This window comes from Cyprinodon variegatus, unplaced genomic scaffold (assembly GCF_000732505.1).
Source record: "Cyprinodon variegatus isolate N-32 unplaced genomic scaffold, C_variegatus-1.0 Scaffold48, whole genome shotgun sequence".
Lineage (NCBI taxonomy): Eukaryota > Metazoa > Chordata > Actinopteri > Cyprinodontiformes > Cyprinodontidae > Cyprinodon > Cyprinodon variegatus.
The window spans coordinates 803,448-824,579 of record NW_015150501.1 but is presented as its reverse complement, the minus strand read 5'-3'; the positions used below and the strand labels follow the sequence as shown (position 1 = coordinate 824,579).

General features: G+C 36.9%; 1 protein-coding gene across 2 annotated transcripts in view; it reads left to right on the top strand.

Annotated features, from left to right (window-relative positions):
- The first annotated feature begins 14,211 nt into the window (after positions 1 to 14,211).
- The window catches only part of cd27 (CD27 molecule), a 10,079-nt gene continuing 3,158 nt past the window's right edge, over positions 14,212 to 21,132 (top strand). Inside the window, exons 1-6 of one of the 2 annotated variants that reach the window (XM_015370719.1) lie at positions 14,212 to 15,619; positions 15,869 to 16,013; positions 16,101 to 16,226; positions 18,359 to 18,505; positions 20,259 to 20,318; positions 20,434 to 20,538. In XM_015370719.1, coding sequence (XP_015226205.1) covers positions 15,617 to 15,619; positions 15,869 to 16,013; positions 16,101 to 16,226; positions 18,359 to 18,505; positions 20,259 to 20,318; positions 20,434 to 20,538 — 586 coding nt within the window. In that variant the 5' untranslated portion in view covers positions 14,212 to 15,616. Of the gene's footprint in view, positions 16,014 to 16,100; positions 16,227 to 18,358; positions 18,506 to 20,258; positions 20,319 to 20,433; positions 20,539 to 21,132 lie in introns of both variants that reach the window. The other variant, XM_015370718.1, reaches the window with a different exon arrangement.

The following is a 21,132-nucleotide window of genomic DNA, read 5'->3' as shown; positions in this document are numbered from 1 at the left end:
GAGGAGGCGGGTTTAACCGGGAAATGTCCGCGTCACCAGCGCGTTTCAAGGAATTGGAAGTCAAGAGTTGGGCAAGAAAGTTGATTCAGGCAGCAAAACAATCCTATAATCTGTCTGTAGAGCGGCGCTGCTGGTTACGCAGCAGTTTCTGAGCAGCTTTAAGATAAATGCAAATTATGGATTGGAAACGTGAATGGATGAAAACTGATTTTCCACAATGTTTAGAAAGTCCTCGAAGGGGTTCTCTCTCTTAACGCTGTGACTTTGCTGATTTTAGTGATCAGTCATATCTGAAATAAAACTGAATTTAATTAAAGTAATTTCAACTCCAAATGTATTTTATTATACCCAAAGGAAATTAAATAAAATGGAAACTTATTAATGTCAGTCAAGAGTCCTAATGAAAATGAGATTAGATCCTGCCTGTTTAACCCACAAATATCCCAGAATGTGGCATAGATAGATAGATAGATAGATAGATAGATAGATAGATAGATAGATAGATAGATAGATAGATAGATAGATAGATAGATAGATAGATACTTTTATATTTAACATTATTATCATAAATATTTTCTGAAAAATTCCTTCTGCCTGTATTTTTAATGGTCAGAGTGTCAATTTTGTGCCCACCACTGCCCTGGGCCTGGGACAATTGACCCTTTGTCTCCCCCTGTCGGCGGGTGTGCTTCTCACTCTCGGCTCGCATAAACTGGCAGTGATTCTTGCAAGATCAGCTGAGGGCAGATGAAAACTGGGTGGAGCTAAGCAGGTGGAAGGAATGAACAAATAATCCAGTCATTAGTGCAAAGATTATGACAGAGTCTATGTTTTCGTTGATTAACCCCAACTACAGTTCAGAAATATGAGTATGATTTTAAATGATTAAATAGATAATGAAAACAGAACAATTATGTTGAGGGCATTTTAAGGCCAGTGCAATAATGGGAAAGACTACAAAGGAGGGTGAATTCAAGCATGATATACTGCAGTCTTCAGAGGTTCTCACTACAAGTGGCCTGCAGGTGGAGTCAGTGCTGCAAAAGCCAACAGCTACCGTAGTCTAGAACAAAGGCTGCAACTGCTGCATTCCTGATGTTATGCAAATCCTGCACCAGTGAAAATGTCAGATTTAACTTCCTTGTATGGAAATCAAGCTCCCACTGCATGGGGGAAGATTGGAGATGCACAAATTCTACTTTGCTTTAGATTCAGTGTAATCTGTTTATTGTGTTTTATTAAAGCGAAAGATAACAGCAACCACAAAACAGTGTACAAATAAGTACAAATTCCTACAATTAAGTGAATTTACCCTTAATTTGAGCAGGTAAATAAATTGCCAATGGAATTAGTATTTTTACTCTTAAAATAAGATAATTTGATAATATGCACTTGAAATAATAACATTTATATTTTATTTAAATTTGAATTGTCTTGTTGCATTGGCAAAGTGTCTCACTTGCCTTCTCAATAAAAAAAAAGCATATTCTCTCTTTTTTTCTCTCTATTTGTGTCTCTGGAAGAAAAGGGAGTAAACAATAATTTAACCAAGAACAGGTTACAGATGAATCATAACCTTTCCCTGATTTATGCCGTTGAACTTTGCACCAGTCAGTTGTTCCACATCCAACAATCTCTGTAATGAGAGGTTAATGCTCTACACCCTGCAATATAACTGTGCTCTGTATAATTACACATGAACTTCTTGCAGTAAGATCACATCCTGCAGTTTCCCATCACTGGAAACGGTGGTTCCTTGGAATCGTAGCTTTCTCACTTTATGCAAAAACAAATGTTCGCATCAGCCAAGAACTTTTTTTAAAATGTTCTGTGTCTTTCCTATAGCCTAAATAGCGATATTGATTAAGCTGTTGCTCCTGCATAAACACACAGCAGTCGAAGAGTCTTTGTAGCTTTTGTAAATCAATTTATACAGTTAGTTGCTAGAATAAAATAGAAAATCCCTTTATTGTCCCACAATGTGTAAATAATGGCGTTAAAGCAACAAAAGATTATAGTAAAAGTGGTCACACAAATGTGGACCTTTAAAAGTCTATACAAATTACGGAATAAGTGAAAGAGTTAAGAAAATAAAAAAAATAAAGAAATACTGTACTGTATAGTGTTTTTACAATATAAATACTGTGCATCTGGAGAACAAATAATCAATATACAGCTGTGGACATTTCTACAGTAGTGGATATGTGAAAAAATAGCAACAAATACCAGAGATGGCCAAAATGACAGCAGGATGTTACCAAGACAGAAACTGTGCAAAATTCAGCATCAATGTAACAACTTATTGAGGTTGTTGGGAAAATTTATAGTTAGAAAGTCTTACAGCTGCTGGGAAGAGGATCTGTGATAACGCTCCCTGGTGCATTTAGGGTGATTAAGTCTGTCACTGAAGGAGTTTTCCAGTTAAGCAACAGCTTCATGCATGGGAATGGATACATTATCCAACAGAGATGTTATTTTAGTTAGGGTCCTATTTTTTCCCACTTCCTGCATGGAGTCCAGGGGGCATCCAATCACAAAACTGGCCTTCCTAATGAGCTTATCCAGCCGCTTTCGCTCAGCAACAGATAAGTCACTGCCCAAACAGACAGCTGCATAGAAGATGGCTGATGCCTCAACAGTGTCAAAGAAAGTCTCCAGGAGCACCCCCTGTACTCCAATAGACCTCAGTCTCCTCAGCAGGAAGAGTCTGCTCTGGCCCTTCAATGTTGTGGGTCCAGTCCAGTTTATTGTTCAGGTGAACACCCAGGTATTTATAAGAGTCCACTATCCCAATATCCATTCCCTATAGATGTTCACGGTGTCAGTAGGCTGGATCTGATTCTGCAAAAGTCCACCAGTAGCTCCTTGGTTTTCCCTGCATTAATCAGAAGATGGTTCTGCTGGGACCAGACCACGAAGTCCTGGGTCCACTGTCTGTACTCTGAGTCATCTGCACCTCAGATGAGGCCAACTATGGCAGAATCGTCAGAGAACTTTTGGAGGTGGAAACGTTGGGAGTTGATGGAGAGGTCTGCAGTGTAGATGGTGCAGAGGAACGTACCAATACTGTTCCCTGTGAGACCGCAGTACTGCAGACCAACCTATTTGAGACACAGCCCTGTGCCCTCACATAGTGTGGGCGGACAATGACGTAGTCCAAAATCCACTGGGACATGTGCTGGTCCACTTCTGACAGCTGTCCCCTAAGAGTGCTGGCTAGATGGTGTTGAAAGCAAAAATAAAAAAAAACATGATCCTCACAGTACTTCCAGGTTTTTCTCGAGTTGAGTCGGAATGTTGTGCAGATGATCTGTGAGGCATCTTGTGCCCTAATCCCAGGCCGGTAGGAATACTGCAGTGGATCCAATGAAGTCTTCACCTGAGGGCGTAGATGGTGTAAGACCAACCGTTTGAGGGTCTTCATCAGGTGTGAAGTCAGCACTACTGGCCTATAGCTGCTGAGGTCCTTCAGATGTTTAGTTTTTGGCACCAGTACCACACTAGGGTCTTCCACAGCAGTGGAACTACTCCCAGCCTCAGGCTTAAATTCAACTTGTAGCGTAAGATGCCACACAGTTCATCTGCACAACATCTCAGAAGTCTGGAATTGATGCCATCTTGACCCGTAGCCTTTCGCACCCTGATCTTTTGCAGCTCATTCCTCACCTGTGTTGTTAATCAATCTGATCTGTTCAGATTTTTATCCTTTTACCAGATCATATCGCTTCTTTGAGTGAACATGTTATGGGAAACTGTTCGTTCTTTAGTTTCTGCTTTAAAACATTTACTTTTTATTTTTGTTCTGTTGGTTTCTGCATATTTAATGAACTTCCCCAAGATTGAAATTTGTATAAGATTCAGTGACATCTAGTGACAAACTTGGGTACTGAAGCCTATTCATTTCACATTTATAGCAATATAATGTATTTAAAAATAGGTCCAAATAATTAAGTGAATGTCAAAAATATACTTTGTAGGCAAACAATGCAAGAAAATTTTCAAGTGTAGTAAAGTGTAGCTTTGTGGTTAAAAAAAAAATATTTTTTTAAAAGTGCACCCTTGTCAGCACAACATGCGTAAGAAAAAAGTAAACATCACTCATCAAGGCAACAATAAGTGCTTCCCCAGAAAAACCACATCCTTAACGAAGGGATGGAGAAAGGTTTCCTCATCCTTGCACTTCCTTTAACTAGACCAAAGTTAAACCCCTATTAATTTACAGGCACTCTTGTGCAGTGCTTAGTTTCCCACACAGTGACACTTTGGGAAGTAGTGGGCGCTTGTTTAAAAAACTGGCTTATGATTGACTGTTTATCTTGAAAATGTCAACATGTTCCTGGCAAAGCTTTATTTAAATTTTGCTCAAGCACATAAATCCTTACGGTCAAGCTGCTGGTAATAATGAAACCTCGATATCAGTATGAGCGGGTTGGCTCTCAGTCACTTCAGAGGTGGTTGGTGCTCAGTCATTACTAATCCACTCATCTCTTTACCCCAACTGAGTGTTGCAGCTAACTTAGAGCCACATAGCCCCCAAGGCAGCCCCTTGAAATTTTTTAAGGCCATGGTGTATGTTTGAAAGAAGGTCACGTGTTGTGGCGCGGTTTCTCAGAAAAATGAGCTAACACATGCTTTCCTCGCACTCATGACTCTTATGATATTGGTGTGGATGGCACCAGTGGTACAAAAAAAGGGTTTTCGGCAGTCAATCAAAAAGTAGCCGCAGAGTATAGTTTTTAGAAAGCGTGTGTACACAGAAAAAAGTCAGATGGCTAATAGTGATCAACTCTAGAAGTTCTCACACATACTGCTGTTTGCTCTATCATTAAAAGACGTTTAGCAGTAAGCATGTGATACTTCTACTCTGTAGATGCTTTCTCTTAAAGGTGGTTACTCAAACCAGTGTACAGCTTTAACCCAGGTGATGGAGTCACCATGAGAAAAGTGTGATTAAAACAGAAGAAACCTTAGAGAAGTCCATCATATGACTAATAAAGACATAATAAAGACATAGTGTCGAGCCTGGCTGATGGGATGATACCCCAAACTGGGTTTAGATCTAATAAGATCTAATAAGATTTGGGCAACATTTCGCTCTTAGCTAAATGAAAAATACATAATTTCCACATATGAGAAACTGTGTCTTAATGAATGTGCAGCACCTGGTCCAAAGCCAACATTGTTACTCCCCATGTCTGTTGGGATTTTTTCTCTGGTCTAAACGTGTTCTAATGCTTTAACAATAAATGTAAATATTCCTGTCATAAAGTTTCTCAGACTACCTGATGTTGAATTTTAAAATCTCTGCAGGCATGCATTGCATTAGAAAGGTTTTACTACTCCTTATTAAAAATTAAATACTATCCTCATATAAATATGCCTAAAATATTGATCTTTAAGTAAGATAACAACTAATACAGACTAAGGAGGTCGATCACAGATTTGCTGATTCTGCAAACACAGGCGGATCAACTGAATGCATAAATAGCCAAAAATATATACTAAAGTATTATCCAAAAAAGTCCTCATTTAAGGAGTTACTTACATGTTTTTTAATGAACAAAGGTCAATTTTAGGATTAATAGTTGAAATCTATATTGCACATGCAGATCTGACAGTGTATAGATACTTTTATACGTTACACGCAGAACCTCTGTGGTGATTTAAGTAAAAGACCTAAACATGGGGAACCTCCGTTTGAATCCCAGTTGCAGCAGAAAGGGTATCCAGTATAGAAGCTCTGCTACGCAACTGAAAAGAATTACCACTTTTTTGTTATACATCATATCAATATATATTTTTTAATACTATATATTGATATATATATTTTTGGTTACACATAATATTAATATATAAGGCTGCACGGTGTACTAGTGCGTAGGACTTATGCCTTAGAGCAAAAAGGTTCTGGGTTCGATTCCCAGAGTCTTTCTGCATGAAGTTTGCGTTTTCTCCCCATGCATACCTGGGTTCACTCCGGGTACTCCGGCTTCCTCCCACAATGCAAAAACATGACTGTTAGGTTAAAGGGCTTCTCCAAATTGTCCTTAGGTGTGAGTGTGTGTGCATGATGTATGTCTAGGTGTGTCTCTGTGTTTCCCTGTGACAGAATGGTGAACCTGTCCAGGATGTACCCCGCCTTAAGTCTATGACTGCGGGAGATAGGCACCACCCACACCACGACCCTGACGGAATAAGCAGGAGAAGATGGATGCACAGACCTTATAAATATTCATACAGACATAATATGACAAAAAAAAAGAAGACCTTGCAGCAGTTGAAAATCAAATATAAGATTTTTGCAGACTGGTATCATCTGTATAAAATGTTGATTATGATGTTGAAATGACTTGAACTAACTCACAGATGGTGTCTCAACACATATGTCTTTATTTTACTTATTAACGTTAAATACGTACGGTGGTTTGCACCTTTCGGCCACCATACTGTAGATCTCTGCTCTGCAGTAATAGTTTAGATTGAAGAAACATGAGTAATGACGTTACGATAACAAGTCCACTGCACATACAAAAAGCTGGGTAACACGCTAACCCTTACGCTAACCCTTACAGTATGCTCCCTCGCTGAATCTACAGTCCTTGTTGAAAGAATTAAGTACTTGCATTAGAGGAGACTGAAAATGTAAAAGAAGCCCATCTGTCCATGGATTGTAAAGTATGTATACACCAGTGTTGTAGTACTCGAGATCGGTCTTGGTCTCAAGATCACGTTTTGATCACGTTTCACATTTTATTGTCACATACTGGTGCTGGTCTTGGTCTTGACTCGGTCTCGACTTCCCTCGGTCTTGGTCTTGACTTGGTCTCGGACCCTAAAAGTTTTGTTCTTGTCTCGGTCTCGATACACTCTGGTCTTGGTCTTGTCTTGGTCTCGGGTTAGGGGGTCTTGACCACAACACTGGTATACACACAGTGCAGCTTGTGCTGATATTGTCCATGAAATGGGCTGGCAGTGTAGTGGATTTTCGGGAGGGATTTTTAGTGTTTGTAGCTTAGGGAAAGAAACGTGCTAAGATTTCTAATCCTGAATGGTTTTACTGATGGAATTGGGACCAATTATTGCATTGCCTGAGTGGTGCTGGTGCATCTAGCTCCAGTAGTACAAGTTTTCACTTCAGCCTGACACCAGTGCTCATGTTTATCAATGCAAATATTTAAGCTAATTTAAGTGAAAACATTGTTCTGCAGTCTTCAACATTGATCAGCTATTTCTCTAACCTTCTTGATACATGTAATACTCTACTAAATACCTTTCGGTTAAACTTAGAGTAACAGCCATCTTCAAAACATAATTGAACAGTAAGTATGATGTCAACATAGAAAATTATTAATTTTAATAAGCTAATATTTGACATTTTAAAAAATTTTCATAGAAAAATACCAAGATCAGAAAAGTGTGACCACTGAAAACAGATAAGGCAGCAGGATTAACTGAGCCTGGGTGTTAGGCTGGTCTGGAGCAGGCTAGCTTAAACCTCTATCTTGGTAAAGGTGAAAGAGGCCTCAGGGTGCGATAATGAATTCCAAAAATTTTGGTATGTAACCAAAGTTAGGTAGACATGTAGAGAACCATTGTACATTACTGGGGTCCTTTAAAAGGTGCAGGGTGCTTGATATTGAGTTTATGATGGGATCTCTGACTTTTCAAGTTGGATTGAAAAGACTCTAGTTTTACATTTTGAATAGTCTGACGAAATTCGTGAAGTAAAGTTTATTGATATGAAACAGCAACAACATATGTAATTGCTTCAATCATATTTATTAATAGAAAGAGATAGTTTGAACTTGACTACTTTTAATTTTGATATATGCTAAATGATTCATATGAATGTGTTCAGGCAGCTCTAGTTTTGAAATTTAAACCTCTTTTTAGTGCTTTGAGAATTAGATACAAAACCTCTGTTCTTCTTCTCATTTACATATGTAAAATAAGTTTCTGTCATGCTGGTACCAAGGTCTCTAGCCCACATGCAGAACACACGGACTCAGAGGGAAAAAGTTCAACAGTTTATTTAGATACACAATGTTAATAAAGAACTGATTCGGGGGGAAGAGGGACAGAATGGTTAGCTGATGTCCAAGTATGCTTGCTGGTTGAATGAGTGCAGGTCTGTACCTGTTCAGTGGTTTGAGCTGAGCGGCAGAGGAAAGGAACCAGGAGGGTCCAGAGGCAGAAGGCAGGCAGAGGACTTGGTAGAGGCAGAGACTTGATTTCTGATATTGCAGTTTCTGATCTGAGTTTCTCTTCCAGTTTCTTCTGAGAGCAGGCAGGCAGGTTACTGACAGATTGACTTTCCAGGGTTCGTCGGAGATCAGACAGGCTGGTTTCAGACTGAGAAACTCTTCCTGAGTTTCTGGGTTCAGACAGGTTCTTCCTAGGAAGCAGAGAGGACAAAAACAGGTTAGGTTCTGGTTCAGGTTTCAGGGGAGTCAGAGAATCAGACAGGCAGGTCGACTCAGGTTTGCTAACCATAACTGGCATAACACTCTGGCCCTGGAGTGTTGCTCTGCCTCTCCTTAAATGCTGGTCTCCTGATGAGCAAACGAGCCGCAGGTGTGGTAGTCAGCTTCAGCTCCAGGAGACCTAGGGCGCCCTCTGCTGGAGAAAGGTGGACAGACCTCCAGATCCCAACAGTTTCTAATTATTACAACCAATGTGGCATTAAAATTTGCTCAAACCACACACTAATAACTGCTACATGTAATTGAAAAAGATCTCTGTGTAATAAAAAAAGCAAGGGGAGATAAAATAAGGTAATTTAAACTTTCGAAGGCTACCAATGAAAAATAATTCCTTTTTAGTTGAATCTGTCTAATTTGACCATTACCTAGCTACTATAGTGTAGCAACCATCTTTTTAAGAGCTCCATATCTAGGTTATATATTCAGTTATATAGATTGTGTCCTTATGAAAGAATTTTGAACCCATGAGGAAACTAAAACATAGGAAACGTATGCTATCAAGTAAGCCACATTGAAAGTAAATAAAAACAGGGGGCATCCAAAACAAAATAACATGCAGGAATTCACCTGCTGTAACAGACATACCACATGAAAACATAAACAAGTAGATAAATGTCAACTGATCAGAACATTTAACTCATAATATAAAGAAATATTGATTTTTACTATGATTATTCAAATAAAAACTTGTAACTGTTGCCTATCATAAAACTCAACCAGACCCTGAAACCCAGATGCGTGTTCCCTCCTGTGTTCAAGTCTGTCACATATAAAGCATGCTGGTGATGTTGGAGCTGTTTAATTGCTCAAACTTTTTAGATATAAATGAAAATGTTTGTATATATATCTAAAAAAAACAGGCTTAACTTCTGATCATTACACCTTATAGCTATATCTGTCAACGTGTGGGATTTATACCTTTGTGTTAAGAGTAAATACTTATTTGGATTTTTACTTTTTAAATAACTTTTTCATCACTATTTTCCTCAATGATGAAATTCCTCAATTTTCCTTGTCTGCAGTCATTATAAACCCTCCAGTTTCAGACAGGTCCTCTTGCTTCTTCCTACCTAATGCAAACATTATTTAAGAGATGTAATTATATCTGTTTCCACTTTGATTTAAGACCTCCTGTTAGGTTATAAAGGTTAAGGTTTATAGTAAATGGAACAGCAAACTCACAGGTGGGACAGAGGGAAAACAGGACAGAGAACATAGGCAGAGAATCTGGTGATAAAAAAAGAGGATTGATGATGAAACATCAGACATTTAGCAGAGAAACAGAAGAAATCAGCAAAAAACAAATACAAACAGGCATTTTATATACATGGGGGTAGAGTGAAGAAAGGCAAGATACTCCAGCGGGACTAGTCAGACAGAGAAATGACGAGCAGCTGAGAGCAATGAAGGGAGGAGAAGTTAATAGAGAGAGGGAGCGATCAGGGAAGCAGAGGGACCAAACAGAAGGAGTGGAGCTGGGAAGAAAATAAACTAATGAACAGAGAAGTGAACTAAGTATATACAAGATAAATGAGCCTACGAGGCAACATCTGTCTAATGAAAAGAACCTTGAATATGGCCTTGAATAGCAGAAAGATACAATAAAATAACAGGAAGGCAGTGAAAACATGAACATAAACGAAAATGATAACCCAAAACTTAAGTGAATGAAACCTCAAGAGTATCTGTTTGAATCATTAAAATACTTGTTTCCTGACCTCCTAACAGTCTGCCTGCATTAGGTTTACTCATCAGTTAGCACCACATGAAAAGCTTTTAATTTGTAGTACCATCCTTTGCTTTCTTAATTAAATAGGAAAATAATAAATTGGTATTTCCCTATTTAACGATGTACCATTGTTATCTAAACCAAGATGATTTTAGTGACTAATAATAAGTCCCAAATGTTCACAGGCAGAAACCAGCAGGAGTCCAAAGACAGGTCAGGCAAACAGATCAGAACATAAACAGGCTGGCTCAAAGGTCCGAAAGCAGAACAGGTCAGGATCAAGCAATCAAAACACAAACAGGTTTGCTAGAGAACTCTCACTGAAGGCTAAAATAATCTGGCACTGATGATACTTTTTCACTTTTACTCAAGTAAAAGTGGAAAAGTGTGTGCTCCAAAAACTACTTAAAGTATAAAAGTATAAAGTAACCTTAAAAAAAAAAAAAAAAAACAGCCAGATGCCACTATATGGATTGAAAGCTCAATTTTTTGACTATTTCGAAAAATTCTTTGAGATAGGGCCAAGGATGAGGGAGGTATTGTTGGTCTCTGTCTCCCTCTCAATTCAATTCAATTCAAACTGGCGCACATGATGTGAAATAAATATTTATAAACATTAAACCGAAGCCAAGAGTAAAGAGCAATGTTTGTTTTAGAAATGTAAGGAATAGAAAGTACAGATACTTGTGTGAAAATGTAATGAGTAGAAGTCAGAAGTAAGAAGAAAAATAAGTAATGGAGTAAAGTACAGATACCTCAAACGTGTACTTAAGTACCTCTGTAAAGAGGTGAATGGAATGAACAATTAAGCCAGTCATCATTTTCAAGATCATGACAGTATTTTATGAAACGTATACCAGATATGATTTTATTTGGACCATATCTGATCAAAAGTGTTACAAAAGGATCTCCTGTTCAATGGCATTAATTATTATTCTGTAAATAATAGAGAAGCAAAGGCGTAACTATAGCTCTTTCTCACAAGGGTGAAATCCCATACCTATTGCCTGGGAAATTCTTAAATTCATCCATCCATCCTCTCCCGTCAAGGTCTGTCAAGGTCGCGGTGGGGTGGTGCTTATCTCCGGCAGTCTATGGGAGAAAGGCAGGGTAAAAAATTGACAGGTCGCCAGTCCATCCAGGACAACACATAGACACACAACCATGCACACATTTACAACTATGAAGAATTTAGAGATGCCTAACAGTAATGCTTTTGTATTGTGGGAGGAAGCTAAAGTACAGTACCTGGAGAGAACCAGCAGATGCACAGAGGGAACATGCAATCTCCATGCAGAAAAAGGCGCTAGGAATAGAACCTAGGGACTTCTTTCTACAAGGGGCACCCACTGTGACACCGTGCAGCCCACATTGATGTTAATATTGGTTAAAAGTTAAAGTGTAAATCTTTATAAATTTGTATTAACTGGCCTTTTGTGTCACTCTCAGGGTGTAAAAGGTTGATGACCCCTGGTCTAAAGCTACAACAGGATAGAGTTACTTGTGATACAGACAGTCTTATCAATATATGAAACTTGATATAAATAAGAAAATGAAACATTTCAGTCAAGTTTCACAGTACCACTCTAGAAACCATAAGCTTTTATTGGGCAGAGAAATGATTAGAAAGTGGAGATAACCAGGAGAGGAAACAGTGGTGTGAAAAATTGTTTGCTGCCTTTCTGATTTTCTGTTTGTTTGCATGTTTGTGAAGTGTTTCAGAGCAAATGTGACTGATACTGTTGTGTAGCCAATGAAATCCTGTGAATGTACACATTTTAGGTATGCAAATGCAAGTTGACAAGACAAATCAATATGTAACAGGAAGCAGCTGGAGCCAGCAATTTTGTGTCCTTCAACATTTTTTTTTGCATTTCCTTTTATATATTTTTTTCAGTCATGTGTGTTTCTTAGATTTTGACAACATAATCTAATTCCTCTGAGTGTAACTTTTTCATATAGGCCTCAATGAAATGTCTGTGTTGCAGTGTTCAATGTTTACAGCCTTTTCCTCTATCTCCACTGGAATATCCAAACAGTCGCTCTTCGAAAAACCATGGACATCAGATATTAGTCATTTCTTTTAACAGTTCTACTTTTATTGAATCTGGATGCAGAGAAAGACACTTAAGAATATGTCCTTATTACAAAGAGCCCAGAAATTAATGTATACTCCAAAGGGGTCCAAAACAACATGAATTTTAATTTGGAGAAGTTTTCATTAGATGTTTTTAGAAAAACAGACTCAGAACTAAGTAAGGTGTATTAAAGCCGAATAACACTAAGAATAGGTATTAAACACATGAAAAAAGAAGCTGCAAAAAGGCATACAAAGCAAGCAAAAATTTAATTTAAAATAGAAACCAGTTTGTCTTCCTCTTAGTAACTTAGTAAATTAAGACAAATTACTATTACCACTGTATGTCACACAAAGCATTGCATAATACGTAGAAATTTTCAGCATAAGGTTAAAATAATTCACATTTAAGTAACTAGTTTAAATGCAACAATTATCAATGAATTAACCATTTGGAGGAGAGATGGCACACAACTAACCTTAAAACCACATTAAAACCATTTTACAAACAGCAAAGTCATTTTCTTCTCTTAAATCCAATCAAGATGCTGTGGTTTGACCTTAAACAGGCTGGTTATGCTCAAAACCCACCCAGTGAGGCTTAACTAAAACAATTCTGCAAAGATGAGTAGGCAAAAATTCCTCCACAACATTATAAAAAGAATCATTGCCAGCTGTTACTAAATATATCCTGCTGCAAAGGGTTGGCCCAACCAGCGTAGCTTTTCTTCTCAATAGATAACATCATATGGAAGTTTTTATAAAAGAGCAATAGCAATGAATTCTGTAAAGGGAAAACCTGTTTTTCTTATTTTTACACATTTGCTCAAAAAAACAACAACACAGAATTGCTCAATATGTACTTTACTATTGTATATAGGAATCAAAGAAACTTATGATTTTTGTTCTCTCTCAAAAGTAAGGTAATTTATATTTAAAGGTGAATGCTTTAAATTGAGTGTCTGCTGGGACTCTGTGTCAGATTTTCTTTGCTGACTTCTTTCGTGTCTTTCGAAGAATATGCTGACAGATTTCCGACAAAAGGTAGTTATTGAAAAGAGATAATGTTTTCTAGAACTGTTCAGAGGAGGAACAGCAAATTAATTTTACCAGTACTAAATTAAAAGTCTTTTGCTAAGTGTTCTTAAAATTAAAGGAAAAGAAGGAAACCACTAAAGTTAAAACTTTAACATTCATTCTGCAACTCTAGACATATTCAAACTGACACCTGTTTAACTAGCATGTTTTTGATAACCATCAAAGCTGACAGGAATCACTTTTTGATCTTGTCTTATGCAAATAATTTTTTTCACAATCAGTATATACTTAAAATTAGCAAGATAAATTTAATTACTGAATTTCTGTCCCACCCCTTGTCTTCCGTGAAAATTCATCACTGTTTTTAGTTTCTTAGTGTTTGCTTCTTGCGTATTTGAGCTGCATAAATACAGGACAGAAGAAGTCAAAGTTCAGTGAGAAGAAAATAAACCTTTGTTTGTCTTTAGCAAATAAAAATGTGAATCATTGCATTTTGTTTTTTTAGAAAAAGTGTACCCAGCATGCATCACTGTGATTTCATAAGTCAGATCTTGAGGGGTCTTTTCAGTGCTTTTTTTTGACAAAAATTTTATTGGTTTAAATTCTGGACCAATCCGCAAGTTTTATTCTCTTGTTTCCTGAAGCCAATTAATAGTTTCTATGACTTGTTTTATCTTTAGATACTTTCCATCCATGTCTGTAAATGTAAGCAGTCATCCCTACTTTATTTGCATTAAGTGTTTCTTTACGTTTAAATTACATGTCAAACATTAGGACAGCCCAAAGAAATCAAATGTTCCCACCTCCACACTTCCCTTTAGTTATAGTTGTTTTGATTTCAGCTCTTTCACCACTCCCGACATGGTATGTGCAATGTCTTACAAACAGTTAATCGTTTGTAGAATTTGAACAGACTATATATCCTTTCTGCATTCCACTGACAGGGAGAAATGTTTCTCTGCAAACTTGAAGCGACCATCAGCATGCTTTTCTTGAGCACTGGAGTCATGCATAGTGAGTATATAGTGTATAGCAGCTATTGCCTTTCATTTTTTGTTGTTTTGTTGAAAGAATTGTATATGCTTATTTTTTCAATCATCTTACAATTCAAAGGTTTAGGGTTCAATCATAGCTACTGTACCTTACGATGGCCCACCAAGCTGTGCGTCAGTGTATGGATGTGTGCCTATAAGTCAGTGCATTTGCATAAATGTTGCTAAAGTGTAAATTGCTTTGAGAGGTCACTGTGGCTAGAAAAAAACAACTAAATATTCAGTCCATTTTGCATTTTTAAATCCTTCTGCGAGAGGCCCTTGGTGCAAGAACAAATCTTCTGATATTTTGGGCTCCTCTATCAGAAATCTTGCAAAGATCACCTAGTTGCTTCCAGTTTATGGCGAGATGCTCAGAGTAACATTTAGAAGCTAAGAAATGTGTCTAAGTAATGGCATCACTGTGAGAGAGCTCTTGAATTTTAATGCAGTGTTGATTAGGACTACGCAATGCTTTTAAGTGTGTTCATCATAAGGTTCTGGATTACTTTCTAGATACTGATAGATGGAAATGGTTATCTTGGTTTTATTTTTTTATCTTCCTTTTTACATGTTTTACCACTTTTTCCTTATCTTTTCATTTATTTATGACGTATGGAACCATTTTTCATTATATCTCTGCATATGGGGAGTATTTATGATTACCAGCACCTGGTGTGAATATAACAGCCTTATTCTAAACATATATATACTGAGAAAACATTGAAATGTTTAATAGTCCTTTTTCTGCTCTATGAAGTATGAGTATCGAAGCTGTAGCTTAATTTCGTATCATCTGGAGTGTTGAAAAGGTTTCAGAACTGATCATCAGTCACTTCCTTAAATGCTTAACTGTTCAACGGTTCTGGGTAAGTATGATAAAACAGTTTTCAGTTAAATGAGTGGTACATCATAGTTTACTTTCATCATCAAGCAACATGACAAGGAAGAAAGATGAAAAAGTCATGCTGTTCTTAGCCAAACACTTGCATTCGGATGAGGCGAACCAGAAGATGGAAAAAACGTGGAGGACACTCTGTGAGGGATATGGGGGGGCATGTTGATGTGCACTGATCTTTAGGGTCCCAGTGATGGCAGTTAGAGGATTAGATGGGAAGGAAAACAGACTGAAAAGACAAGTTTCATGATGAGTCACTTTGTGACATTTTAAGAGAAGAGTCCCCTGACACATTTCTAGTCCTCTCTCAGTCTCACACTCAGAGGGTCCCAGGTAACATCTTCTGTCAGCTTCTCCTACATGGTAAGTTCAGACAATATATCTTTGTCTTCTTTGAGATTTATTAACCTTTTAATCTGACTTGTGGAACTGAAATCTATTTAGAGGACTTGCAGCATCAGAACTGGTTTAATTTTTTTAAATATAAATTTTTTTCTGTAAATAAACCCAACATATAATTCATTTTGTATGCATTACGTCTGCACATATCTGACACAATCAATAACCTCCCTCCTCCTCTTCTTCTTCTTGTGTTTATTTGCTACTACCCAGATGCTGCCTCTCTGTTATCTTACCGTTTCATTGCTTTGGAGACTTCAGTTCCTCTCCTCTGCACTTGCCATCCAGTGCAACGAGAATACCCAATATGAATGGCCAATATTCAACCCCAAGCAATGTTGCAACAAGTGTCCACCAGGTACTGTGACATCACCTTTGTACTTACAGACTTTAAAGGTTTCATTGTAAAGGCTTTTGACCTTTATTTAATCTATGTTTGTTCCAGGTCATTATTATGTTAAACGGTCTGACACCACTTGTGACATCTCATGCAAGAAATGCACGGGTGAGAGGTTTATGGATACCTACACCCTAGAATCAACCTGCAATATTTGTGGAACATGCACAGCAGGTGAGAAATTTACAGTAATTATTCTGTTTGGATGGGAAGACTTGCAATGTTTTATTTTAGCTGTCTCTTTATCACGAAATTACGATTCGATAAATGACGTGTCTCCAGTAAGAGCAAAAAAACTAGTTACAGAGGTATGCATCAGAAGGATACGGTTTGACTAAAACATTATCACCAGACAATCAGAGCTGATATGGACTGGTTTTGTTTTGAACATATGTATGATGAAGCATTACTGTAAATATACTCACAGCTTTACACACTCTCTCCTCTTTTTACAACCTTGTGGTTCCTGTTTGTCTTTGTGTGAACTGCAACTCTTCATGCAGGTTGTGATGGGTGAGAGTGAGTAATCTGTCGCTCTGACCGCTGAATTTGACCAGTTTCAATGCAATGCTGTACAGAAGACACACAGTTGGGAGTTACTCAGCTCTGACAGTGGGTCATAATTTCAGAGAAGCTTATAGAAAAAAAAGGTCTGCTGAACGTGAGGGGATTTCCCTGTCAGTGAATGAAAGGGGGCAAACAGTCAGAAGGAGATCAAAGAGAGGAGGGGAACTGGGGGGTCTGTCAAAACATTTCTAATGAAAGCTCAGATAGACTCACATTTGTGACTCTACAACGTGGAGACTTTTTAAAGTAGCTGAAAAGAAAAAAACCATGCATATTACAAAAAACAACGGAAAGATATGCTGATGCAGATTTCTCTGCACTGCTACAGGTGAAAAAAGAGCCCGTTTTGCTTATTTCTAAATGTCACAGTGGAATCAGCACCTAAGTGAAAACATGTTTTCTATTCTCAGTCTCAACTACTATTGTTTACATTCAGAGGCTCTATTTTTTTTTTAAGTATCTGGGCCAATCTGTGTCAAATGTGTTTTTTATGAAAACTTCTTAAAACCTTACTTATCTGTTTTAGAATCAAGACAGAGGAAGGTGGGTGTTGAAAATGTCAAAAAACTACACTTACAGGGGCTCGATGTCAATTAATGTGAATGGAAAGTAATTTAGGTGGAAATGATTACACCCACAGAAACGTTTTACATGCTGACCTTGCAGCACTGATCTTTCTTTTGTGCTTTGGATCGTTATTGTCGCCTTGACAGTTTGCAGGCTGCAAAGTAAAGAGAAGACAGGCTAAAGATAACATTTTTTAGCACCATATAACAAATGTATCTCTTAAATGCCTAAAAAAACAACTGACCTATTTACCAGTCTACCTCTTTAGAAAGGTGTTGCATTCCTCTAAAATCAATTGATGCATATAATTGATCCCCAGCATTAATAAGGTTATGCTTAGGATAATTTCTTCACAGGAAAAGTTAAATGCGTTAAAAATGAAAAGTCTATTTCTTTTACAAAAGATTTTAAAAGCTTTGACTTATTTCAAACACTATAAATAATGACTTCAGCACAAGTTTTTCTGAAATTCAATGGTCAATGCCATTCCTCAAAGAAACTTAAGCCTACCGGTACTTAATCGAGTGACTTCTCTGTCACAATGAAGGGAAGTAAATTCTTTCTAAATTGTATCTCTCAACATCATAAGTGAAATAGGAAGATGCAGATGAAAGGTTTGCTTTTTGATTATTAAACTTAGGAGAACAAGGAAACGGACTAGTAAAAGTTATTAGCTGTTTGCTCACATTGTATCATCATGACCTCCCATAAGAAAATAAACTTTTATCACATTAATATAATTTATCAGCTAAATCTATCAGATAATCACTCTATCTCTACTTTCTATGTTCTCTCTAGATTATAAATGTACGCTTATACATTCATGTTTCACTATGATTCTGACACTGTTAAAGTCATTTAAGCAGTTTTCTATTTGCTAATTTTTAGCACACAAGCTGGTGCGTCTTTGTAAGACAGAAATAGTTACATCAAAGCGAAACGCTGCTTTCTTAAAAAGAAATAACAGCCTTGCCTAATTCTTAAGAAGTGCCGATACAACTGACTAATGACTTAAAACTAAAAATGTTTACCAAGACCCAATCTATGAGTAATGTTGCAACATCTTGTCACACACAATTACAGTCATGCTTCTACATGTCATACATGTTAGATTTAAACACGCTATTTTTAATTATGTAAATTTGAACATCACTCTTTCTTTTTCCCAACAGAACATTCTGAGGTTGAATCCAACTGTACAATAACCCACAATACTGTTTGCAAGTGTAAGGCTGGCTACAGATGCATAGACAAGTCCTGCAAAAAGTGTGAGCCTGTTCCAAAGACCATCAAACCCACCCTGCCACCACCCACTACAGGTGAAATACAGTTTATCTACACATCCAACTTAATTAGACACCTACATTTTACTAAGGAACATTTTTTTTTTCTTTCTAGCATCCTTTCAAAGATTTATTATTAATCAAAGGATTTCTTCTTATATAATAATTTATACTAATGGCAATGTAGAGATAGGTTATCTATTACAAAGCGTTTCTGTTTCCTCACCTGTGGCACCAAAATTATATGGGTGCCATAGAAAATGTGGTATTGTACAGTCATTTTCTGATTTAAGCTCTTTAATTCCTACATTATCCACGTTCAAATGTTTCAAAATTTTATGACTGAAAAGGTATTTATTGAGGCTGAACACTGCTAAAATGTAAGTTACTCTGCATTACTCTTCAAGCTGCATTATGTGGCATTAAAGAGCTATTTTAATCAACATCAATGTTTACAAAAGTTTCATAACCAATATTACATATCAAAAATCAACATGAGGATGATTGATTGTGATTTTTTTTTTATTTCTCTAATCTAATAAATATTTGTGTTAACATAAATGAAATAAAAACTAGCAGCAGAATCAATAGAAATCCCATATGAATCAAACTAATGTCATTTGAAGTATACATTTTCTTCAGCAAAAAAGAAAGCTACGGAATCTACTCCCCAACTAATATTAGCTGCTCTATAAGGGGACTTTTATGACTGTTCAGCTGCTCCTTTAAATTAGTGATCAAGCTGATCAGAGTATAGAGTTTATTGGTCTCTCAGGAGTCTAAGGAAATATGTTTCCTGCGTAATAGAGAGTTTTATGGCAGTCTGAGAGGAATGTTAAAAAAGGAAAAATAGAGAAGTCTTAGAGCAACCTATGGTTTGGCTTTATGTTTGGTCAGATAAGCATAACTTGTCCCTCCTTTCGGCCAAAACAATAATCAGCTTTTCTGCTCCAGCTGCAGCTCAGAACCTGGCAGCTGTTTGTCCTTCCAAAAGAAAGTCACTATGTTGAACAAGTTAAATGCATGGAGGAAAACAAAACAAATAACTGTCAGTTTTTAAAAATATATATAACATTTGTTGCAAACAGCAATGTAGGCAATAAAAAAAAAAACTTGTTACAGCCCAATCTGACCCAGGGTATCAGTCCTGTCTCAGACTTGGTTGGACCGAAATTCTGGATGGTTTCAATGGCTTTGAGTCCAAATTTATCCTTAGTTTACCAACATTAACTTGCCTCTATGGAGAGGAGTAATAACAAGGGACACCTGGGCCAATCAGACGAAAACTTTGAAAAATTAGATGGTTATATAATTTTAGAAAATATAGAAATACGGCTTCTCTCAACAACAATTATCTGAACGCAGAGGAGGCAAAGTATTAACAAACAATCTAGTCATGTTATCTTTCTCATGAATAGGGCTTTTTCAACATTGAAATATTTTCTTGAACAAAAACACTTCTTCAGGCTGAAATATTCAGCATTAATCACTGTCTAAAACTTTGATAAATCATGGATTATTTTTTGTTTTCTGAAACCTCTATAGCAAAATTTAAAACTTATATGAGAGAAATCTTGGCATGCATGATCTTTTATAAGCTTGTAATTATTATGACCTTTCTGCATATTTTCGTTCTATGCTTGTAATTCAAACCAACTGTTTGCATATCCTGCAGTGATGATCAAGGAAAATCACACACAAACTGTCTGTCTGGTCAAAACTATGAAACTTATGTTTTTTTTTTTTTTACATCTGCACTGAACTGATAAGGTTTTCTTCTTTCCTCTAGTAAAAGTTTGGCTCACCTCCATAACAAAAACAACTGAAAAACCAAGAAACCCAATCAGAGGTGCAGTAAGCTTTTGTTAATGTAAAATTAAAATTATTTATATTCTTTTTCACTTCTCCTTGTGTGCATTAAATTCTGTGAAACATTTTTTTTTTTTTTTTATATTTCATTAAAGACACACAGTGGTTCCTGGTGATAGTCGCCCTTCTATGCGCTGGAATAGCATTGGTTGTTGTGACCAAAATCAAGCCTTTCCTCCACTGGATTCGGTCCAACCACGGTAAGAGGAGAGTCAGCTTAACACATTTTTACACATTCTGCTTTCACTGAGTGTAATCATTTTAGATTTGTCATCACTGTAAAGACCAAGTTCCACAATCAAAAGGCAAGCAAAAACATTTGGACAGTTTTGTAAATTTATTACAAGCAGCATTAAATACCTTAGCTGATTCTAGGATTTAGCTCTGGGCACAGTTGTTTTTATCTATCAATCAATTCCATTTAGTTAATTTTGTCCAGTCAACCCTTTCTATATTCATTAAACCATTTGTTAATAATCATCATCCTGATGAAAGACCAACTGATGACCCATTTAATTTTTTCTTAAAATCTAGCAAGAAAAAGCTTCAGAGACCAGATAATCACATGATACCAATAACCATTTTCATTCAGTTCTATAACAGTGTGCTTTAAATAGTTCTAACTGCTTTAAGATAAGAGATAAGATAATATAGACTTTGTTGATCTCACAGGGGAGAAATTCACTGGTCACGTCAGCTCAATAGTCAAAAGAAGTTGCCAAAAGGAGGAAAAGGTGCATAGGGTATATACAGTATATACAGTGTGTGCATATATATATATATATATATATATA